Here is a 25,035-nt window from a genome sequence, read left to right on the forward strand (position 1 = left end):
GAACAAGTTTACTATTAACAGTGAAAATGTTGTGGAAGAGTCTAGAGATTATCATCCCAGAGCTGCTTCCAGATCAGCTGTATTTATTTTACAATCACTGTTTTTGCTAAAAACAAAACAAAGCACACAAAAATAGCACAACCCTCTCAATCTTGGGCTTGAAGGCTAAGCAACTTAATGCAGTGACCTTAAAGCCCAATCTACCATGACATATCTCTTCACAATTACCCCATGAAGTTATGCTGACTGCTCAAAGTTCTCAGAGATACCTTAGAATCACAGAATCCTTAGAGTTGGAAGGGATTTTAAATGCTATGCAGTTCAACTTCCCTGCAATGAACAGGGACACCACAACTAGATCAGATTGCTCAGAGCCCCTCTAGCCTGACCTTGAGTGTCTCCAAGGACAGAGCTTTCACCACCTCTCTAGGCAACCTGTTCTAGTGCTTCACAACCCTTATTTGAAAACTTCTGCCTTAAATGCAATCTAAACCTCCCCTTTTAATTCGAGAGCATTTCTCCTTGCCTCAACACAGAAGCTCCTGATAAAGAGTCTGTCTCCTTCTTTCCTGTAGCTCCCCTTCAGATACTGAAAGGCCACTCTCCAGTGTCCCTGGAGCCTTTTCTTCTCCATGCTGAACTCCAGCTCTCTCAGCCTGTCCTTGTAGGAGAGGTGTTCCATTCCCTGGAATGTGGCCCTCCTCTGGATGCACTCCACAGATCTATGTCTTTCCTGTACAGAAGACTCCACATCTGGACACAGCAATCTCACCAGCACAGAGAAAAGGGACTGGATCACCTCCCTCGCCCTGCTAGCCACACTGCTTTTGATGCAGCCCAAGATATGGCTGGTTTTTTTGGGCTGCAAGGGCACGTTGCTGGCTCATGTCCAGCTCGCCCTTTTTGGCAGGGCTGTGCTCCATCTTTACATGACTTAGTGCAGATCATGGCAAGCAAGGCTCTAATTTACTGGGGATTATGTGTGACCGAGGAAGATGCAGCTTTTCCAAAGAGATATGGGAAGTGGGGGGGTACCCCATCATTAAGACCAACACCTTTGTGAAACACAACCCAATTACCTGTGGTCAGCGTTGTTCTTGTGCTTCCCGCTCCAAAGCCTCCTGCTGACAGCTGATGGAGGAGGAGAGGAGGGGAGAGGAGGGGGAGGAATGGATGGCAGAGGGGGCAAGTTTCTCTTATTCCTAGCTGCTGGCACCCAGTCCTCTTCCCCCTCGTGTTTGAAAGTCCGCCGGGGCTTTGGCAGTGGGTTGATGAAAGGTTTCTTCTCTGGCACCCCTGGTTCTGTGTACACATTTTCTGTATTGCAGTCCTTGGATTTCACATGAGAAGTTCTTACCTCTTCTAGAGTCCCAAAAATTGGCTCGCTGATTTCAGAGTCCAAACCAAGAAGCCTTTTGTTGAGCTCAGTTCCACATATGCTCTCATGGCCCTCTGGAGCAGCGTGTCCTTGTGCTGCCTTCTCCTGCAAGCACTGTGGGGAGTAATAAGTACCAGGCAACTGTGGCTGCAGCTCTGCTGAGCCATCCTTCAAAGCCTGCTCCAGCTTCTTGACCTGACTAAGCACTGAAAGATTCTCCTTCTGGACCTCCCACTTCCCACCTTTCACTTCTTTACATTTTCCAAGGCTGGACTGCACTTCCTCATCCTTCTCTGTTTCCCCTTTCCGCTGTGCTCCCTGCCCCATGCCTTTCGGAGTTCCTGCTTTCCGCTCATTCTCTTTGCCTGCCCCTTTGCACTCCAGCTCCCAGTTCATAAGTCTCTTGGTCTCCACTTTCCGAGACGTCAGTGCTTCTCCACTTGTCTTCTCAACTACACATGGTATCTTGTGCTCCTCTTTAGTCCCTTGCTCCTCCTCTCGACGAGGAGCAGACTGCATTTCCTTTTTCCCTTCCCACTCTGAAATTTTGTCCTTGATGCTGAAGGACTTATTCCTCAAGCCAATTTTTCCAGGTGTCCGTGTACTCTGAGTACCTCCTATCTGTTTCCTGATGATTCTACTGTTTTCTTTAACGTTCAGATCCACAGATGGGTCACTGATGATCATTTTGGGACTGAGCATGTTCTGCTGAAAGCAGTCTAGCCTTGGATCGAGCATCAAGTTCTCCAAGGCTCCCAGAGGGTTCTTCACCACGCAAGAAACTGGTTCAGCTTCAGGTGTTAAACTCAGGGTGACAGAGATACCTTCAGAACATCTCTCACTTGAAGATCCACACAGAAGTCTTCCTAATTCCTTCACTGCCGCTGTACTGTTTTTATCTGCAAGTTTGATCCTATACACCAAAGAGAAAAAGAGAAGAGACATTCACTGCCATTGTTCACCCTTGGTTTAGTCAGTCCATCAGCTCCACAAGTTCTACTTACAAATCTGGTAACAGGACAGGATGCTCACACTGAGCCCCTGAGAAACAGGCTTGGGGGAGAGAATGCCAAGGAAATGGTGTTTATAACCAAAACACAGTGTTCCTCTCTTTATGACTAGTGAAATGAAATCTTTCTCTGTGGCAGAAGTAGGTGGCAGATAATAATTTTTGTACAACAGACATGCTGATACCAATGAGAGGTTCAACAGAATTTTGTAAGTGTTTAGAAGTGCAGTAGTTTTGTACATCTTCAAGGCATTAAGCAGGTCCACTGTAAATAAATACAAAATTGATGCTTAACAAACAATAGCAAAATCGCTGTTATTAGAGAAGACACCATGTGGCACAGCCAACATTCCTCTAGATCCACCTCAGAGGATCTGTCTGGATTCATTCAAATGTTCCCGTGAGCACATTAATATACAAGCCCTGCATTTCTATTACAACATTTCTACATCCCTACCACCCCAGGCAACATGTGGGCTTGGGCTCCCACACACCCAGGCACACTCCCTCAGCGCAAAGGATGTGATGTAGCACCCAAGCACTAGGCTCAGCATTCTCAGAGAAGGGATTCAACATTTTCATTTGTTTGAGTCCAAACCACATCAAAAAGTCCCTAATGTCTCTAATCTGGGGGACCTCCAAGTGCTTTTTTTTTTTTTCTTTTCAATGCTGTGTTATTATATCAACACAGTAAAGTTCCAGCTGGACAGACAAATAGTTACTCCAACACAAAATACTTCTGAACCGAAGTACTTTCCAGTGCTTAGCAATGCTTGGGCTTGGAAAGGAATACCAGCACAACACAAGGTAGTTACAGAGATGCAAGCCCTTACCATGACTCCCATTTAACCACAGTACCAACACTGAGATTCAACTCTGTAAATTGCTGTCAACCTAAATGTATCAATGTGCCTCTTCCAGAGCTTAAGCACTCTGGTAAGAACATCCACTTGGATACCCTGAGTGCTGGCAGGCCTTGTGCTTTGTCCTGGAGCTAAGCAATGCTGGCAGCCATTGCAGGCTCAGTTGTAGTGCAAATTGAGTCTGGGATGGGTTTCTCAGCAGAAGGACCTGAGCCAGATGCTGTTTTTCCTTAGCCTCACAGATATTTAACTCCCAGCTGTCTCAGTGACAACTTCATGCTTGGGGCAAGAACTGGCACTGTGAACACCATGGACCTTTCCCTGGGAGCAAGGCTTGGCAGTGACATTGGTGGCTGGACTGTGCACTAGAAACCAAGGGTGGACACCAGGAAAAGCCTGTTAGGGGTGGTGACAGTAAGGCTTGTTTGAGGAGTCTCCATGCTGAAGATTTCAAGTGCAGCTGGGGTATCATCAACACAATGATTCCGCCCTGGGGCAGAGCTCTTTTAGCACTGTGCCTCTAGGACACTGACAGGATGCTAAAAACATAACATGGCAACCTTGAGATGGCAATGAAGCCACCTGAGGCATACAGCGGTGTGATCTAACATGTGAGTAGAGAGTGGCAGTGTTAAGCTGAAAGAATATTTTCTTCTTTTGGTTTTCTTTCTATTGGGGATAACAAATGAAAGCAAAGCAGCCCAGCACTGAAACCTGGAAAACTCCCACCTCTCAGCAGACTTGCAGACACTGCTCTCAGACCTGCTGCTCACATCGGCCGCCTTGCTAGCTGTCATCATGTCAGCACACAGCTGGGCAGCAGTTCACCTGCAGACAGACACAAGGAAGAGCTGTCATTCTGTGCTTAGCTCTCCCCTCCTGCTGCAAATAAACAAACACATATACATCTCTTCCTGAAGTCCAGGAGAATTAACAGGAGCAAAATGACAGCTCCCAGAGGACAGCCTCAGTTTCACCATCTGCAAAATGGGAAGAAAGGTGACAGCACCAGCCCTTAGAAGCCCAGGGAAGAGCTAAAACAGGTTTTGATAACATGAACAATCTCTGACTCAGTATCAACTGCAGTACCGTGATTTGAATACATAGCATGTTTTGTGAATGCTTTTATTATTGCCAAAATCTGAGGATTTAGGCTTTTTCTACTGACAGAACAAGAAAACAAAAATGATTTTAGTAAGAACTATGCTAAGGCCACATGACGTAAGCTCTTCCAGTTGTCACAACAACCCCTTCAACATTATATGACCAAGATACAATGCACTGAAGCATGTAGTTACGTTGCAGTGTGCCCTCCAGTGGGCCATGACAGGTTGTTGGTCCCCTCTCTACCTCTCAGGGCAGGAAGGAGCTCGCCATCTCAGACATCATGCTTGGAAAATCTGTGGCTTCCCCAGTCTATCCACTCACCTGCTCTGCCTGACGCTACCCTGTCATGCCCAGCACCCCGCAGTAAGACTGAGTGTCTCAGGAAGCTTAGTCAGTTCTTGTAGCTTTTAAAAAAAGCATACCAACAACACTGAAGAACAAAAGAATCTCTCATTTCCACTGCTTGAGTATTTTGGGCAGAGAGAAAGAAAGAAAAAAATCAGTCTTGTTTGTTCCCAGTTTTCTCTCCCTCCCTTTATCCCACACTGGCAGTGTTCCTAAGATGAGGAGTGAACTCTGGGTCAACTCAGTGTGTACACATTCAGGGCAGCTCATGGCTAACCATTTAGCAGACTCTCTTTCCCCAGACAATAAACCCCTTGGCTTCTCTTCCTCATTAGGAACTGGAACAAATACCCATTTCACTTCTAGACACAGAGCAGCCTTGCAAAACAGTCAAGAAAATTTACCAGCCCGAGAAACAAAATCTATTCATGCATCCATTAACTGTTATGCATTGCAAATAATGGAAAACTAATGATCGCCCGTGTCTCTGTCCAAAAGATGACTCACCCAGGCAACCAGAGCAGATTCCTGCAAAGCAGCAACTGAGGCTGCATAGCACTTGGCTTACAGCTTCCTTACAGTGCCCTGGTGCTGCACCACTGAGTCACTGATCAATATGCCCAGGCACTGCCATTAGCAGTAAGACACCTCCCAACAGCAGGCAGTGGACGTACAGCCCCTCTCCAGGTTTTGCCTCAAAGATGACCTAGTTCCAACCCCCCTGCTGCAGGCAGGATTGCCAGTTGCTACAACAAGCACTAGATCAGGCTGCCCAGGGCCCCATCCAGCCTGGCCTTCAATGCCTCCTGATACTGAGGCCAGGAGTCTCCTAAGCAACGAGGCATCAGATGCTGCAATATGAACACAACCACCAGGTATACATATCCAAACACCTTGGAAGATGTGGAAAAAAAAAAAAAAATCAACTCTGGGACAAAAGAGCAGAAATGAGGTACGTCCTGACTAGCTCAAAAGTCAGATAATTAGCATGAAGACACTCCCAAGCCCAAATGAGATGCAAAGGGGATGGGGCTGAGACATGTTAATAAGGCTACCAGAACCAGCTTGCAGACCTGACCCACAGACACTCCCAAAGCTTGACTGGAGGAAACTGGGAGAGCAGTGATGGAAAATCACCTTCAGTGGGAAATGAAGGGTAGACCTCCTCTCCAGGTTTGGCTCCAGTTGAGCCAATGGCCCAATGGCCCGCTGAGCTAGCATGGCAGGCCACTGCAAAGGGCAAGGGGAGCTCCTATTTCTCCTGCCTCCCATCCCTCTGCTCAGATTGATCACACAGGTAGAGCTGAGTCCAGGTTGCAGATGACCTAAGGAGAACTGACATACACCAAGCAGGTCCCTCTTGACCCACTTCTGCTTTCCACATGCAAACTTTCTGCCACGCAATGCAAAGCACAGACCCATGGCAGCGACAGCCCAGAGCCGTGCGCCTGGCATGTAGATCCTGCAGCAGCCAGGTCATAAAAGGGGAGAGAAGATGCCAAGACCTATTTGGAGAGCTCCATCACTGCAATTAGTTTGGTAATCCTCATTGTTTGGGGGAACAAAGCCGTCATCAGATACTGTCTCAAAATTAAACCGGGGAAGGAAGGGCAGGGGAGGAAGGAGGGAGCTCCCAAACCTGCTGGCGGGCTCTGGGAAGGATGTGAAGCTCCCAGCAGAAGCTTCTCCGCACAGCCGGCCTCATGTTTCCCAGGGCCATGTGATAGGGCTTCCTGCCACTGAGCAGAGCAAGACCTACCCCGACCTCTCTCTTCCAAACAGAGTTCCTGCCTGCTTTGTGTTTGCAAAGAGGCGTTTGTTTACTGATCTATCATTGGCATGCAGGAAGCAGCCTTGAAATGAGCTGTAATCATCTGTCTCCAGCAAGAGCTGTTAGGCTTTCTGCTAATTTAAGTTTTCCTCCCCCCCTCTGCCTCCCAGATGCTTTCTTCCCCACTTCCAATCAAAAGGCAGTCAGTAGTGTGCCCATCTGGTGCAGAGCACTGGACACCATAATTCCAAAGTAAATGGGGAAGAAAAGGAAGCACTGACATGTTCCTACCCTCAAAGGGCAGAGGGGTCTTCCACTGGGACATGAGCTAAACTTCCTAGGAAGCACCCAATACCCTGCAGTTTGCCTCACCAGAAATGTATGCAGCCTGCACGTGGGTCACACACGTGGTCTTGTCTCCAGTAAGGTCAGGCAATGGTCATGGTGAGCTTTCCAGGCCTCCCTATTTTGCTATTACCTTTATAGGGAAAGAAACAAGCGTACTTCAGCAGGATTTGTGGTTTGGGGATGGGTATCACCCTTGCAATATGCTGCAGGCCACGTCTCAAGATCTCCTTTGCTCCAATTATACCACACCTCACAGAGAAATAGGATCCGAGCCTGTAGCTGGGATCACAGCCACCACAGTGGTGCATGCAAACAATGAGGCTTCACATCCCCAGAAGCGACCCGCAGCTGGTCAAGCTCTCATCCAAGAGGAATAAAGACATGCTGCGTTTAAAGCCCACGCACATTTTCTTCCCCTTGGTGCTCACTGAAATATCCTCTCCAGTTACTTTCACAACTTCTGCGTTCGAGCCAGTGAATTGCAGCAGCCAGAGACAGCCTGCAAGCAACGCTCCCAACCCAGTGCTCTGCAGAACAAAGGATGCAACATACATGGAGGAACAATGTGACAACAATATACAATGTACATATATAAAGAACAGGAAGGATGCCAAGAAGACAAAACACTAACAGGAAAATCGTGAGTAAGGCTACGCCACGAGTTAAAGCCTTGCACGCTCCCTCCCCCAGCTCTTACTCTGTTTGGAGCCTGTTTCCCTTTGGGGGAAGAGGCAAGTTTGGAAACGCGCTCTTGTGCACGAACACACACACGGGGCCACTGAATGTACCCTGTGCGTGGTGCCAGCACCAAGCAGCATCTCCAGGCTGTGCACGGAGCCATGTGAAGTCCCCAGAAGCTGCTCGCCCTCTGCAAGGGACTGAAGGCACTAACAGCAGGATTGCTGGTTCATTGTATTCACAATGGGATCCTAACTGTGAGTTGCCAGGCTCAAGCCATTTATTTAAAAAAAAAAAAAGCAAAAGAGAAAAAGTTGGATAAAGTTATGTAAACATAAGCATGAAGGCCTAATGACTGGGAAGTGATACACTCCTACAGTACATTTTAGAAGACATTTCAGAGCTGGATCCCACATAGTTTCCTATCCCTCTTGCCTCACTCTGTCCTAACTGTTCCCTTTGATCTATGATAACTTACCACAGTGCTTACAAGGGAGTCAGGAGAATCCCATGTGTATAAAACAAGCTATTTTCAAAATCCCCAAAGGAATGGTAGTACCACAGCCCCTCTTGTGCAGCACCCCCATGTCAGAGGGCCAGTGTTACAGTTCAAGGAATGCAGAAGCTGGCAGGGTTGGCATTCAGTCTGCACACACAAAAACACTGTTATGGTATGTCCTTAATTTTATCATGCAATTCTACTGATTTTCTCTCCCCTCTAAGCCCACAAAACAAACTCGGCCTGCTTATACTGTCACTGACCTGGTTCAATAGATCGCTGTGGTGAAGAGAACTGCCCTACTTCTCCTTTGCCCTGGACCCCTGCTCCTCCTTTGGCTGCCAGCAACGTGGTCTCACCCTTGCCCTTGGCATGTGTCTGATTAGATCTCATAGCTGTCACTGTCTAAGAGTGCTCCCTCATATTCCTTCCATCTCACTCCTCCTGCTTCCTTTGTACAAGCCCTGATGCTTGTAAAGCCCTTGCTGGGCTAGTACAACTCACTGAACTAGCAAAAAATGAAAGGTTCTCTGCTCAGGTAGTGACATCAGTCACTTGTCATGAAAAATCAGAAAAGCACTGCAGCACTGTCTGACGTCATGGTGAACCTTGAGAAGGGCAGGCAAGGAGGTTCTCAACCACTCCTCCTCATTCCCTGCCAAATAAAGCAAAGAATCCCTGCAGGCACCAGTTCCACCACTGGTTCACCACTAGAATGGGCCCCTTCTGTGCCAAGTGAGGCTGCAGATGTGTCCATCCAACACCTGTGGCTAAGCTGGAGTACCCAAGTGCTGCGGCCTGCATGCATGGAAGACACAACAGGAACTGCTCAGACAACTGCAAATGTGGCACCCGAGTGCTCAGCTTCACACATACGGAAACTACATTCAGAGACTGCAAGAAGTTTCAGCTTCAGGTTTGCTTGTTTTAAAGGCTAACTGAAACAAAACACTGAATTCAGACAGTATGGCATCAGAGTAGAACTGGCATGGACTTACCAAAATGGTTTGGTGCTCTGGCCCACACAGGTCTCTGCCACCTGACACAGTAGAAGAGCCAAGGCAAGAGTTGCTCCAGGAAGATGGCAGGACAGACACTGCTGGGATTTGTATGTATGTATCAGAAGCTTCAGGAATCATAGGCTCTGTTCCAGGTTTGGAAGAAAGCAGCTATGGGGGTCATAGGCAGCCTGACCTAGTGGGGGTTGAAACCAGATGATCTTTAAGGTTCCTTGCAACCCAAACTATTCCATGATTCTCTGATTCTACCATTAAGCTCAGCTTGCCTTTCAAAAATCTACTCTGGTCTTCCCCTACTTAAGTTTTCTCATGTTCTCCAGCTTGTTCCTCACCATCTTTCTTGTGTACTCAGCAACAGACTATGCTCCCTAGGTGTCCACTTGGACATACAACCATGGTTAAACTCTCTGAGGTCACTACTTGAGTTCCAGTTTCTGCTAATCTTATGCTTATCTCACTCACTATCAGCAGTCTCTTTGCTCTTCTCCATCCCTCCTTATACTCATGACTATTTCCCACTGTATATTCATGTGTGCAAAGCATAGCACGCATTTCTTTAGAAGCAGAATGATGGCACCTTTATGCCCAAGACATTGCCTTTGACTGAGATCAAGGCTTTTTTCCTTCCTTTCTGATCCAGGCTTCAGCTTTCCTGGATACCAGCAAAATAAGTGGTTTCTACCTCTTTTCCATTATAGTGCCAGAGGGATAATTGATGGCACAGAGAAAACAAGTAACTGCCAGTTCTACTCCATCATTTCTGGACTGAGACACAGGGAAGTCCTACTAAATCACAGCAATGTATTTTGTACCTGTGGTTAAGAGGCCAACTTTTGGCTCTGAAATGGAGATGCTACGTATCCATTTACCATACAACTCTCCGGCTGGGATTTCATTATAGGATCACAGTTGCTGCTGCAGTGGCACAAGGCTCTGCTCTGAAAGGAAGCTAACCCTCAGCAGTGAAAAGAGGGGAGCGAGCAGGAGCTGCTGTGGGTAATGTTGGTGGATCACCCCAGGTCTCAAATGTATCCATAGGCTGTCCTTGTTCTGTAATAAAGCATCCTTCTTCTGTGGTAAAGTAGAAACCCCTGACAAACTACTCTCACTTCCTACCCACTGTTTCTATCCACCATCCCTTTGCTGAAGATTGTAGGTGATGCTCCACAGGGATATCACAGATATCATGAGTGTCACCTGTCTGTCACAGTGAGCTGGAAGGACGGCAATGGAGATTTTTGCTATCAAAAATAAAAAACAAACATCTGCTGAACATATAATCATCAGGGTTGCATAACAGCTTCAAGATCACCAAGTCCAATCATTAACACAACCCAGTGAGTCCCATCACTAAACCATGTCCTTCCATGCCATGTGTGCAAACTGAAATCTTCTTCCCACAGAGCCTTGGAAATCTGAAGATAACAGAGTGGCAAAGGATGCATTCCTGATACAAACAGCATCCCTCACCTACAGATAGCACTTCTGTTAATAAGCACAAGATTAATCTTAGCAAAAGAAAATCCTGATGTATTCTAAACACAGATAAAGTAGTATATTTTCTTCCCTAGCTTCACTCTCTAAAACAGCTGAAATATTTTGGTTGCAGGGTTGAAAGCAATTCAGCCAGAGGCAAATACTCAGAAGGGAAACAGCAGATTAAAATGATACAATTGACCTAAAGGCAGAAATTGGAAACAGTCTTACAATACGAATTGTGCCCTATTAAAGGTGGGGCTAGTTGCACCCTCTATTATTAAACTTGTCCCACACTTCCCATTGTCTTATTTTCCCTTTGTTCCTCCCTTTAAACATATAACAAACAGAAGAAAAGCACAACAGCTGAAAGGGAATTCAACATCCCTCCAGTTTCCTGCAGACAACCACACCCTCAGCTGGAAACACAGCATTTCCAGAGGTAGCAGTAGATGGAACAGGACCATGTCTAGCATGACAGCAACACTCCCTAATTCATAGATTTAGTTAAGCCTTGGATGTATAAATGGTAAATTATGTTATTTCTTCTGGTGGCAAGAATGGTTTCTATTACTGCTTAGAGACATCTTTACTCCTACAGCAGGTTCCCTACACGTGGGAAGGAAGAGATTACTCCGGCATTTAGCCCAGGGAGGTGGTGGAGTCACTGTCCCTGGAGATGTTCAAGAAACATGTAGATGTGGCACTGAAGGACACGTTTAGGAGGCATGGTGGGGATGGGTTAGCAGTTGGACTATATGATCTCAGTGGTCTTTTCCAACTTTATCAATGATTCCATGATTGCCATTCTAGCTCCTGAAATTAATTCTAATTACAATGCTTAGTGGAATGACATGTTCCAGACTCAGCTTTCTGTAATAAAGTCATAAACAAACAAAAAAAAATCCAGACAGAGAAACCAAGACCCTGGGAGATGAAGGCAGAAGTAGAGGATGACTCTGCTGTGCCAGGTCTTGGCAATACAAGTCCACCTCTGTGCACTTTAGATTTCACATAAGCGCATCCGTGAAGATGGTGGAATCACTTAGCTCATTTCAAAGTGGGATAATCACAGAATCACAGAATTGTCTGAGCTTGAAAGTACTCTTAAAGGCCATCCAGCCCAACTCCCCTACAATGAACAGGATCACCCATAGCTAGATCAGGGTGCTCAGAGCCCCTCCAGCCTGATCTTCAGTGTCTCCAGGGATGGAGCATCCACCACGTCTGGGCAACCCGTGCCAGTGTCTCACCATCTCTACTATAATTTTTTTTTTCTTATATCCAATCTAAATCTTGTCTTTTACTTCAAAACCATTTCCACTTGCTCTATCACAACAGACCCCACTAAACAGTCTGTCCCCTTCCTTCTTACAGCCTCCCTTTAGATACTGAAAGGCCACTATCAGGTCTCCCCAAAGCCTTTTCTTCTCCAGGCTGAACGTATTTACTTTTGCTTTACATCCTCACAAAAGAAAATTCAATTACATTAAGCCAAGGTTGAATAAGACATTAGTGTGAATCCTGTGTTCCTGAAGCAAACACAAGCTTGCTGATGACATCAGTGCAGCCAGCACTCCATACCTGTTTTCTTTGGCTTTGAAATTACCCACATACAAGACCGCAGTCAATATGGAATAAAGCAACAGAAATATGGACCAGATTTACACGAGCCAACATCTGCCAGCAGAAGAGCCCATCAGCCACAAGGACAGGCAGGATTCCGAACAGATACGGTAGAAGCATCTCCAACAAAGACCAAACTCTAGTGGCATAGCACATTTCTACCAGTGTAGCCAACTGGTGTAGCTTCTTTCATTCCTTTGATTGGAATGCTACAAATATTACAAATACACCAGTCTTACTTGACAGTAAATCACTACTAGTGTAAAAAGAACTGGAAACAATTCAGAGTTATTGTTAAGCTTGCAAGAAACTCAAACATTTGACAACTTAGGAAACAACCTGCCCTTAAAATAGAGTGTTCAGAGCATAAACCACACTGGAATTAATTTTCAGTGCAGTGAGATAACCTCTGATATTTTAGCACAAGCAAGATCCAAAGAGGTCCCTTCAAGGAGCAACTCTGCAAAGAGTTTCCTGGCAGGAAGACAAATTGTCTCACATTGGGAAAGGAAATGAGAGCATTAAAATGAAGAACTCACAATTCTTCCAAAATAAGTTATCATTGGGGAAGATAAACCGAGCCTCAGCGAATTCTCTCCTTCGGTGGCCTTCACCCTGCAGGATGCTGACTGCTTCCCTTCCCGAGGAGGGTCCAGCACACAGCTTCCTGCAGCACCCATCACCCTGGCCTTGGATCACCAGCTGTGTGCTCCAGCAGACCTCAGAGCCTCCCAAACCCGCGACCTGCCCACAGCTTACCTCTGAGCATCACCCTCCCAGCTCAGAGAGCCGCCCAGGGATCGTCTTTTGGTTCTGGAGACCCCACTTCTCCTCGCCTCCCTCCTGCATACCTAAGGCATTGCAAATGCAGATATGCTTACTGCAGATCCCATTTCTTACTGAGACCTTCCATGCGCAGCACAGCACACACCACCACACCACTCAGCCTTCCCTGCAGGGCCCAGGCCAGGTGTAGGGTAAGCTGCCAAAGCTGACCCATCACGAGGAGGAAATCTGCACAGGTTTTTTTTAAAAAAAAGCACCCCCAAAACAACAACAACAACAAAAACCCCACCAAACTCTTGCATTTATTATTTTTTTCCAGGAGGAAAGCTGCTCTGTGTATATGTGTGTGTGTCAGGACAATAGGAAAAAAGACAGTGCAGTGGAGCTGCCAGGAAACAGTCAGCCATCTGCCTGCATCGAGAGCAGTTTTTCCTTTTCTTTTGTACCAAAAGGAATGTAGCCCAGAGCCGCCATCCCCATCCGCCTGCGCTAGGGAGGAAATCTGAGCGCCTGTTCCCTGCCAGGGAAAGGAAGCAGGGGGAGGGAGCTGGCCCCAGCCCTGCGCTTACGTGGGTCACTGCACTCCTGGCCAATAAAAGGGGGAAAAGCCAACCCCAAATCCTGGGGGAGAACAGCTCTTCCTCCTCTGCCCTGCTGCTTTCTGTGTGGCTTGCTGCCCCCATAAGCACTTACTCCTTTCTCACCAATTGCAACAGGACACGCTGCCTAAGCACCTCTGGAAAACCAAGACATCTGTCTGCACCTTCATGCACTGACATACCTTGAGGACTCTTGCACTCAGCCCACACGTTTGTGCAGCTCAGTGCCAAGTTCAGCTGGCAGAGCTTGCTGCCATGGAGATGGCTGAGATGGTCCTGAAGAAGGCGCTCTCAGAAGAACTGTTAGTTCAGACACAGTCTAAAGGGTTTCCTCATGCTCCAGCAGCTCAGCAGAGGTGGAAACTGATCCTGCAATGCACCTGAGCATGTCCACGTGGGAGCTGGGCTGCTGTCTGCATGTCCAGATGTCTCTCTGGGACCCAGGTTCCCAGAGCCTGCACTGACTTTCTGAATGCAATACCCCTTGTAATGCAAAGCTTGATGTAGAACAGGACATGACATGAAACCACATCCTTGGGTGCTCCTCTCTCTGGATGGAGGAGAGACAACAAGAACAGCTGGAAACAAGACAGATCTGACCTAAGAAAAAGTGGTTTTTTTCACCAGGAGGATCATAAAGCATGGGAACAGCACTGCAGCCTCCATCTCTGCAGTTTTCTGAAGACCCAACATGAGAAACCTACTCTGAACATAGAACTGAACCCACTTTAGCAAAAAGGCTAGAACAGAGACCTCCTGCAGTCCCTCTCTCAGCCTGCACCACCAGATGATCATCTGTCATCAGTGACAGCAAAACAAATAATTCACTCTCATTGTCTTTGTGAAACATCAAACAAATGAGCAAAAAATTGCAAAACTCTCTCCCTTTTAAATCACTATTACTGAGCACCTTTCATAGAATCATAGAGAGGCTTGGGTTGGAAGAGACCTCAAGGATCAACAAGTTCCAACCTTCTTGCCACAGTCAGTTTTTCCAGTAGATTATTTTTTGCCTTTCACCTTTGAAAAACTCTCCAACTGATCACCAAGTGGCAGTAAAAAATGTCTGCTACTGCAAAAAACAGAACGATACTATTTCTAACACGTTCACACCGTTCTTCCTCTGTTATTCAGCAGTGCCACTGAACTCCAGCAGTTCAGTGAAAGCTATCAGGGAGGCCACCAGGAAGACTGCGTTGGCAAATGCTGATAGATGGTGTACATTTTCACTATGGTATCAGAAAAAGAAAATATTTTCTTCCCAAATTCATTCCACTTTCAGAGAAATCAGGGTTCAAAAAACACCAAAAATTAGTGAAAGCATCTTGGTTTCTCAAGAAAACCTAGAAACTGGAAATTTCTCAAATAGGTACATATTGTTCACCACTCTCCTCAAAGGGATGTGCTAGAGGCAGTATGTATTCTAGAAGACTTTTAATTTCCACTGTTTACTTTCTTTCACGTGCACAAAACTGTTCGATAAGGGAGCACAAGCAGGGAATCTGTGCACAACTTCCTCCACTAAGCATTTATCTCATAACTGAAGTGGAGCTTTCTTAATAGAAGCTTCCAACCCAGAGAAAGTGCATCCAAGTTTTGTATTCCAGGGTAACCACAAGGGCATACTCCACCCAAGATGCTTCATTGTTGTCCTGGATGAGGCCCCAGTGCTGTTTATTGTGCACAGGAAAAGCACATTTCTTCAGAGCAGCCAGCACTGAATGCATTTCACAAGAGCGTATTTTACAACACCCAAAACAAAATACCAAGTAGGAGTCTTCTGAAGCCAGACCCTTATCAGAAACCCCTACCCCTTGTACAACTCAGTAAATATCAGTCTTTTTCATCTTCAGTCATAAACATTTGCTGTTCCAGCCCAATGCAAGATGAAATCATAGAATCATAGAATCACAAGGTTGGAAACGACCCGTAAGATCATCCAGTCCAACCGTCCTCCCATTACCACTGCTACCACAAACTGAACCACATCTCGCAGCTCCTCATCCAGAGGCCTCTTGAGCACTGCCAGGGACGGCGACTCCACCACCTCCCTGTGCAGCCACTGCAGTGCCTGACCACTCTGAGAGAAAAAGTTCTTCCTCATGTCTAACCTAAACCTCCTCTGGTACAACTTTGGCCATTTCCTCTGGTCCTGTTCATTGCCTGGGAGAAGAGGCCAAACCCCTCTTCACCACAACCTCCCTTCAGGAAGTTGTAGAGTGCAGTGAGATCTCCCCTGAGCCTCCTCTTCTCCAAACTAAACAATCCCAGCTCCCTCAGCCGCTCCTCATAGGACTTGTGCTCCAGACCCCTCACCAGTTTCGTTGCCCTTCTCTGGACACGCTCCAGGGCCTCAATGTCTTTTTTGTAGTGAGGGGCCCAAAACTGAACACAGTACTCGAGGTGCGGCCTCACCAGTGCTGAGTACAGGGGGATGATTACCTCCCTGCTCCTGCTGGCCACGCTATTTCTAATGCAGATCAGCCCTGCTCGAGGCACTGATGTGGTCCCAGCATGGTGCAGCTTGTACTGCACCCAATTCTCCACATTCACCTTGTTTCTGCTCCTCACTGACATGCACAGGTCCACAGAAGCCCCAGCAAAGCCCCCTCAGCTCAGCCCCATTAAGCCTCTACTGGGAGGAACAAGTCCTACAGATTTCCCTGCAGCATCAGGAAGTCCAAATGTTTTCTGCAGGACAAGAGATGAGGCCTCCCAAAGCAGATAACCAACACTACGAGAGAGGTGGCCATCCTAGGACAACGCTGTAACACCCCAGTGTTCCACAGCTTCCTCTGTGAAGTTCCCATTTTCCTTGCCCCCCAAAAATATAAGCTTTACAAACTCAGCTTGAAGGGCTCTGCCTAGAAAAGAGGCTCTCCTTCCGGAAGACAGTAAGTTTAACAAATAAACACACTCCGCTAGATTAGATACTCTACTAACTGGCCATTTAGGGAAATATCTCTCTCCAGAACCACCTTCTTTATACAGAGGTGTTGCTTCAAGCTATCCATGGCTGAACAAAACAGATCTTTCAATAATGGCCAGATTTACTGAAAAGAGTATTGCTATGGACATTACTGGCAAACTAAGCCCAAAGTCAACGTTTTAGGGGAAATTCCCCAAACATTTTCTTCAACTAGAAGAGCTTATGCAAAGCTATACTTGATTTACTTCTTGGCTGGTATGAAAAATGTTTGGCATTCGACTAGGCATTCTTCTTCCCATCTCTTCCACATGTAATTCAAACATTCATACTGGATAGCGTTTACTTAATAAAAATCTGCCGTCTGCTTCTCTTAGCAGGTTCGTTCCATTTGTATTAAAAAGAAAAACATGGCAGAAGGGACATTTCAGCAGTAAAACAGGCTAGCAAGAAGGGTTTTGTTTGTTTGTTTTTTTTAACATGCCTTCCTGAGCAAAGGAAATATTAGAGGTGCACAGTACTTGAGAATACGTGATTAGTTATCACGTAAAACTAAGAAATCACAAATAGATTTGCTGGGTGAATACATTTCTTATGGTTTCAGATCAACTGAAATTGATTTTGAGAATTTGAATACAAAACAGTGTGCTCAGAGAGAGAAAAAGAGATTCAAAGAAGCATCTGGTGCATGCTGAAGGAAGCATACAAAGTTGGGTTCTCGATTTTAAAATGTCATCTCCTAGCAAAATGTAGCTAGATTCTGAAGGTTTAAGCTCTCCTTTCAAAATTTGTTTTTCTGGTGACCTCATCCAGATACATCCTGCTGTGCTTCATCAGCCTATCACCAAGTCCTGCTGACACACTGAAGCAACTGCTGAAGAAAAACTTGCATTATACAATCTTCTGCTTAATTTTGCATTCAAGTATTTCATGGGTAATCGTACCAAAATCTCCTCTATTGCAAAATACTGTTCACAAATTAAAAAAGAATGAGTTACGTGTGCAAGAGAAACAGCACAACAGCTGAACTACTTAAGCCCTTCAGCAAAAAAAAGAATGGGTTGGTGATGAACTGTTTCCAGCCCCTTTTTGAAAATGTCTTTTTTCTTTCTATCTTTAAGGAATGTCCAAGATCAGGCTTGATTGCTCCAAAAAGTACCTTTACATGGAACTTGAAGTTTATAAAAAACAACCAACAACCTGAGTAGAGGGCCAAATGGAGTGTGAACTAGCAAGGACTGCGATCATCAACACATGTGAACAGTTTGGTACGAAGCACAGAAGGCCAACTGCATCCTGGTTTGCATCAAGTGTGAGCCAGCAGGTCAAAGGGAAAACTGGAAGAGGGTAGATTTAGACTAGATATTAGGAAGAAACTCTTTACTGTAAGGGTGGTGAGACACTAGGAACAGGTTGCCCGGAAAGGTTGTGGATACTCCCTCCCTGGAGGCATTCAAGGGCAGGTTGGATGGGGCTTTGAGCAATCTGGCCTAGAGGGAGGTGTCCCTGCCTATAAGCAGGGCGTTGGACCAACATGATCTTAAAGGTCCCTTCCAACCCAAACCATTCTGCGATTCTATGAAGCACAGAAAAGCTGGGATCTGTGCTCCTGCAGTATCTCGCTTTGGAGCTGAAGTGCTTCACTACTCCTGCAGGGCAAATCCCTTGTTCAGACAATGCTTCCAGATTCCTTTGGATGAGAAAAATAGTTTTGCCCCAAACAAGCATTACGCAAATGGAACATTAAACAATATATAGACCAGAATATATTATTTAAAAGTAACCTCATCAAATCTTGAATGTTTTACAAAATGTGAGGCTTGTAGAGGCAGCTTTGTTTTTCCTTAAATATGCCCAAAAGTGCCTCTCCCTGTCTAATGGAGAAATTTAGGAATTTAACAGGGGAAACCTTTGTTTCCCACCAGTCATCCTACAAGGAAAGTTTCCTGCTACACAAACACGAGGACACCAACAGGCCAAGCTCAAGCACAGAAGAAGTGGCACTGTCTTTCACCAACACAAGTACAGGATTGTTTTACCTGAGAGGTGACACCAAGGCAAGATTTGAACTTGGAGTCACTCAAAGTAATTTCAGGGTAAAGAGGAATCTGATGAAAAAAACCCAACAACAACAACAACAAAGCCAACTACAGCGTGTGTCGATCTCCCAACAGAAAACTTTTCTCCGAGTTTGACATAGCTGAAAAAGGGCAGCCAGCAAGATCAGGGTTTCTTACATCATCTGGAAAAAGCTCAACGCCTTACACATCTCTTTTCAGTATGCTTGCAGAACCGGGCCACAAATTGCTATGCACACAGCCTAACATGTCAGGGCAGGGAAAAACAGATTCTCGGTTACAGCTTGCTGATCCCAAGCTCACCGAATTCATGGAAAAGATCCCACTGACTTCAGCAGACACTGATATCTCATCTCTGGTTTTGGCCAGATGCTAATTTCTGAAGAGTCCCTACGAGCTCTGGATGATCTAAGACTCAACTCTTACCTACAAGGAAACACACAGCCTATGCTCAGAGCATGTTTAGCAGCAAAATATAGATCTATCTTCAAGAGAAAAAGCTCCAACTGTATGAGAAGTCTTTGGGAATTCTTTCCTTTTTAATTTAGGAAGGTGTTGTGTGGCTGATACTAGCAACAGAACTCGTATTTATGAAGTGCCCTCGTGCTGCCCTGAGAAATTCGCCGTTTCCCTCCATGAAAATTGGCGCTCCCTATCATGAGAACATAATCCCCCAGGACAGGAGAAGCAGGCCTCTTCCCCGCTCTCCTCTGCAAACAGATGTGTGCATGTTCCCAGCTCTGTAAGTCACGGCTGCCTTTTGGCAAGGAACGCCGGCAGCTGCACATCTGCAGAGGGGAAGAGCTTTCAGCAGAAAATACAGAGGGGGATCTAATCCTCCCCCCGCCCACAAAGCAAGCTCAGCGTTTGTTCCTTTCCAGATGACACCCTGATGGGTTGATTTAATCATTCGCAGATGCATGCCTATTCACGGTGCTAGCAAAATACCAGGGCGGTGAAAGCATCTCACCTGAACTGCTCGCAGGACTGTGCCTCGTCAGCAAGAGCTTGGCAAGGAGTCTCACAGGATATGAAGAGGAAAGTGCTGTTCAAGGATATCACTGATATAAAATGATCCAACAGAATACAACTGTGTGTGCGAGACTGCTTGTGATGGGGGAAACACCTAGGCAGGTGTTTAATTTTAAGTGTATGCTCAAAGCCCACTGTCTTCAATTAGATGTGAGGCTGTGTTGCACACTGTCCCACTCTACCTTCCCACAGGGAAACGATGCACTGGAAGCCCAAGGGCTGTGCTGGAAGGGTGGAAGCTTGTACACAGACCTACGCGTCTGCTTAAATGACTTAACAAGTGAGGGGCATCCACAGAATATTTAAATGTGGAAGGATCACAGAAACACTTCACCACATTTATTCCTAAAGGGAGAATTAGTTAAAACCTGGAGTACCTAGCCATTTAAAACAATTCTGGCTATAAACAGCAGTAAATCCATGTCCTCTGAAACAGCCTTTCCAGTGGGCTGCCAGTCCCCAGAAGGGATTCTTCTAAGCGCTTCCCCAAGGTTTTCCACCATGCAGTCTTCTACAGAGACACCTAACCAAGACAAAACCCAAACCAGATCAGCACCTCAAATACCAGATTGTTCAGCAAATCCAATTACACACTGTGATGCCTAATGAGGACAGCTGGGGATGGCTACAAGCACCTGTGCACAGAGCCTATCTTACTACCACCTCCAAACCAGATTGATAGCTCTCTGCTAGAAGGAACAAGACCCATGAAATAAACCTCCATCAGCATTAGCAATACTGACTTACAAAGGATCCCAGACCTGCTTCATTTAAGGATGGCATGGTTAAACAGAAAGTAATGCCCCCCTGACTGCCTTACTACTGCCACAGCACAGCCCTAGCCAGAATTCACAGATCCCATTTCAGGCATTGCAGAGCCAAACAACACCTAATGTACTTGCCCAGCATCCTTCCTTTTGCTTTCTACTCTCATCTTCTGTCACATACCCAGGAATGACCTGTGTCGATGCCCAAGTGTCAGCAATGAGTGAAGCACCCAGAGGCTGCTCTCTGTGTAGGTCACTGCCTTTATTTCAACCCCTCTGCTCCTGGGCCCCACTGCCTCTCGCCCCTCCCAGTTCTCTCTCTGCTCACGAGGACAGAGTTTCCATCCTGGCTGTGGGCCAGCATACGTACAGGCAAAGGCAGTGCTCAGGAAAAGCCATCTTCTGCTCCTTTTTGGTGCATGAACACTGCCCGTCCCCAGCCCAAAAGGACTTTACTGCAACACAGAGGGCCCAGGGATCTGCCCTCGTCCCAGGTGAGCCCGGTGCACAACCCAGGAATTACTCATGGCATGGCAGACATGGACATATCTCTTCTAAGTTGCACCTTTAGTCTTATAACTACAGATACAGGGTGCCTTGACCCAGTTAGCTGGTGAAAGGGTAATAGGTTGGGCTAGACTGTCAGTAGGACTGGCCTAAGGGACTTCTAGTACTGTCTTATATTTAACAAAGTGATGGTGCCTTTCAGTGCCATACCAACAACAAAGACCTTGAAATGGCCCAGATCCAAGATCAACCATGGCCTCTGCTGAAGTCAAAGCTGCAAAAGCGTAGCCTGAAGCCAAGAACCTGGAGTTCAGTCATGCAGTATGCTGGGCTGACCATGGAAACAAAGAATAAAGGCAGTCCTATTTGGCCTTCACTAAGACCTGAAACCACCAAGAATTACGTTCATATTCACACATTTCAGCCTTTCCTTTTATTTCCAGTAGTTGGTAAAGATGTTTAGAGGTGAAAAAGAAAAATCCTCTAAGTCCGATAAGCATTCTATTGTCTTTTCCACAGTATTTCATAGCAACGATTGAGAGAACACTGTCCCTTTCCGGTCTTGTCTGAGTAAAACAATGCCCAGATGCAATGTTATTTAAGCCATGCCTAGATAAAACCAGGCTCATTCATTTACTTTCAGAGCTCAAGTCTAACAAGGAATTTCCTCCTAGCTACATCCCACTCACTTCTTCCCTGTGGAGTCTTCTCAGCCCTTAAGGAGCTGCCATGCAAGTTAATTAAAAGTCTTATTTCAGCATTTCCTTCGCAGTAGAGGCCTCTTCCAGCCAGCTCTTGGGATCCTGCCAACAGACATATCAGCCAGTAGTACTTAAATCCTTCCACTAAAAAATGCTTCCCTAAAGAGCTTATACCCCAGTTCTGGATGCCTAAGAGAGCTGATCATCAAAATCAAAGAGCTTCTACAAGAGCTTACGAGTGGTTCTTCTCCATTCTCATGGACTTAAGTGCACTAAAGAGGCTTTTCTCCCCTTGGTTTGGCCCCCACTTAAAAAGGAGCAGCTTCAACACAGGAAATAATGTCAGGTGCTAGAAGAGAGAATTAACTGTTTGGGATGAAACATTTACAGAGGACCCAAAGAACAGAACCCTTACCTGGCACTTCCGAAACACCCAGCATCCACCCATGCTTAACACTGGCTCTCATTGGAGAATACATGTAGGGCAAGGATTGCATTTGCCTCTGTGTTCCGAGAGCACAGAGCATAACAGAGGTTTAATTACAGTCCTGATAAATTGGTTGCTATGGCCAATATCCAGACTAACTCATCACAAAGCTTCCACTGAGTTTAAGTTTAGATCACCCCTGAACATCACACACACAGCCTTGTAGCTGATATGGTATTTATCATCTCCTTGTCAAAAAGAAAACTTTTAACATAAAAACACCAGGCATGAGAGAAAGAGAAGCATACTGTAAGCGCTTGACAAGAGATCTAAATGCCCTCCTTGTTTTTGGAGAACAACTAGCATCACGTGGTTCACTCTGCAGACAAAATGTCCTAAAAGATTTCCCAAGGCAGGGAGCTGGGGACACCACGGAAAGTAGCACTTTGGGACACGTAACTTGTGCTTGTCTGCAAGGAGGACTGTGCACAGGCTGATGAGTGGGACAGGGGACGTGCCCGTGGCTTGCCCAGGCTCCTGCACACAGCCTTCTAGCCCAAAGGCAGAGAGTGGTCCCAGCTGAGCTATAAATCTCTAGCCTGCTTTAAACATCCCGGGTTGCTCCAATGCCCTTTGTTTTCAGTGTGTTCTCTTCGAACCCACAAAGAGGCACTGGGACATCTTGTTGCTGTCCTCTCGGTTTCATCCTTACATTTTTCGGCTCCGTCCAAGTCTACCCCAAGGTGGTAAGTATTCAATCCCACATGCCGAAGCAGTTTGGATTACTTAAAAAACAAAAACAACCCAAATCCACAAACACTACGCTGATGACAACAACCCAGAAACAGTGCAAGGGTCGAAGAAACGCATTCCTCCTCTGGCAGGATGCAGTAATGACTCTTTCTGGCGGTTCAGAAATGGAGCCAGCATGCTTTATAGGACTTTGCTACCACAAATCAAGAAATGGGCATTTGATAAGGTAGCCATCAACAAACAATCCACCAGTGTCTTCCCAACAACATCTACACAGCCTGAGCAAAGGCTCCACAGAGATCCCTCCGCTTCTCTCCACTGCCCCAAATGAGCTCTGTGCAGGAGATGCTCGCTGTTGCCCCCTGGCCAGGGAAAGGGTGCCAGCAAACACCTCTGGGTCAGGAATGGGGTCTGTACAGCTTGCTGACCTGGCCTGGAAATAAATCATGCCCTACTCAAACACCAGCACATGATGAAGCACGCCACGCTCACTGGTTATGACCCACCCCTGCGGGGCTCACGCACAGCCCAGGGCACCCCAAGGCCTCACTGCTCCCAGACAGCTCCATCTCCACCAGGAGCAGCACCTCCGCACATGGCCCAGCTGCACCTTGTCCACTGGACATTCCAGTCTGCTTCTCACCCCCCAGTCCACAGCAGGCGGTCCCTTGCAGTACAGTCTGCCTGCCTGCCCCCAGGTTCCATGCCTTCCCCATCAGCAGCGCTGCCCATTCCCAGCGGGAAGGCGCTTCTCTCCTGAGATGTTCTCGTGGATCCCAAGTGGGATAAAGGCACGCGGGGTGCGGATGTTCCTCTCAAATTAGAGCAAAGCAAGAGAAAGGCGAGCTTTTGCTCTACTCTTCGGAGAGTAGAGCGGTACACAGAGTCAAGAGGATGGAAGGAAGCAGGACATCGCTAATACTACAGAAGGTTTGGCCACTTATCAGAGCAGGTTTCCCCCAAGGGCCAGCGAGCGCCCTCTCCTCACTTCCCCACCCTCGCTAAGATGGTGGAGGGCTTCGGCACGGCCCTCCGGCTCCTGCCCCTCCTGCGAACCGCCGAGGGAAGAAAAGGCATTTCGGGTGACGAAGGGAAAAAAAAAATAAACAAAAACGCGAAACGATCGATCTCCTGCGCGGGAAGCAGCGGCGGCTCGCCCGCACCCCCGGGGCCGCCCACCCTACCTTCCTCGACGGCGGCGGGGGGCCGTGCCCCGGCATGGCAGCGTTGCCCGGCGCCGTGCTGGCGGCCTGCGGACGCGAGGCTGGAGGCTCCCCGCCCGCCCCGCCATGCAGCGCCGAGCCGCTGCCGCTGCCCCCGCCGCCGGCACCAGCCCCGAGCCCGGCCCCGGCCGCCCGCCCTCCGCCCCGAGCGCCGCCCCGACCCGCCCCCGCCGCGCCAACCGCGACGGGCAGAGAGCGGGCTGCGAGTTGCTGCGTGTGTTACGGAGTGTCCCGGGTTGGAAGGGACCCCACCGGGATCACACAGCGAGAAAGGAAGGGCCGGCAGATTAAAAAGAAACGGGGCGCACAGGATAGTTGTGTGATTGCGAACAGAAATACCCAAAGGAAAGGAAAGGAAAGTCCCTACTTGCTTCCAAAGTGGCACCAGTTACTCCCACAGATTCCCATTGCTGGAGGAACCTCTGGCAGCTTTAGAACGCTGATGTGCCCAGGGAGCCAGGGTGTCCTCGGGAATGGCTTCACAGAGCCACAGAATTACAGGGATTGGAAAGGGACCTCTGGAGTTCATTGCAGAATCATAGAATGGCCTGGGTTGAAAAGAACCACAATGATCATTGAGTTTCAACCCCCCTGCTATGTGCAGGGTCGCCAAGCACCAGACCAGGCTGCCCAGAGCCACATCCAGCCTGGCCTTGAATGCCTCCAGGAATGGGGCATCCACAGCCTCCTTGGGCTAAGAGGTTCATCTAGTCCAACCCCCTGCTAAAGCACATTCCCTACTGCAGGTTCACAGGAGAGCATCCAGATGTATTGTGAATATCTCTGAAGAAGCAGACTCCACCACCTCTCTGGGCAGCCCGTCCCAGTGCTCTGTCACCCATTGCATATTTGTAAGCATTGCAAAGATCCCCCCTCAGCCTTCCCCTCTCCAGGCTGAACAGTCCCAAGGCTCTCAGCCACTCCTCATAAGGGAGATGCTCGACGCCCCTCACCATCTTGGCAGTCTCTCTCTGGAAGACCACTGCACACCACTGCACAGTCTGGCTCTGTGAGTCGATCCATTCACCTGCACAGGGCTGTAATCAGCTTCCTACCGGCACACGGGTGTGTTTGCACACATCTGTGATACTCACTAAAGTGAGGGAAAAAGCTGGTT

General features: G+C 47.3%; 1 protein-coding gene across 8 annotated transcripts in view; it reads right to left on the reverse strand.

Moving 5' to 3' along the window:
- DENND2A (DENN domain containing 2A) overlaps positions 1 to 24,013 on the reverse strand; it is a 57,596-nt gene extending 33,583 nt beyond the window's left edge. For 4 of the 8 annotated variants that reach the window (XM_090144171.1, XM_090144151.1, XM_090144177.1 and 1 more), the window contains exons 1-2: positions 23,880 to 24,005; positions 1,080 to 2,291 (exon numbers count right to left, since the gene is read on the reverse strand). In XM_090144171.1, the coding sequence (XP_090000297.1) occupies positions 1,080 to 2,291; positions 23,880 to 23,986 (1,319 nt within the window). In that variant the 5' untranslated portion in view covers positions 23,987 to 24,005. Of the gene's footprint in view, positions 1 to 1,079; positions 2,292 to 3,979; positions 4,079 to 6,845; positions 8,891 to 8,996; positions 9,514 to 23,879 lie in introns of those variants that run through there. The other 4 variants (XM_031589787.2, XM_031589786.2, XM_090144163.1 and 1 more) reach the window with 3 other exon arrangements.
- Positions 24,014 to 25,035: the final 1,022 nt, after the last annotated feature.

Source organism: Phasianus colchicus, chromosome 1 (assembly GCF_987193195.1).
Source record: "Phasianus colchicus chromosome 1, bPhaCol1.hap1.1, whole genome shotgun sequence".
In the NCBI taxonomy this organism is placed as follows: domain Eukaryota; kingdom Metazoa; phylum Chordata; class Aves; order Galliformes; family Phasianidae; genus Phasianus; species Phasianus colchicus.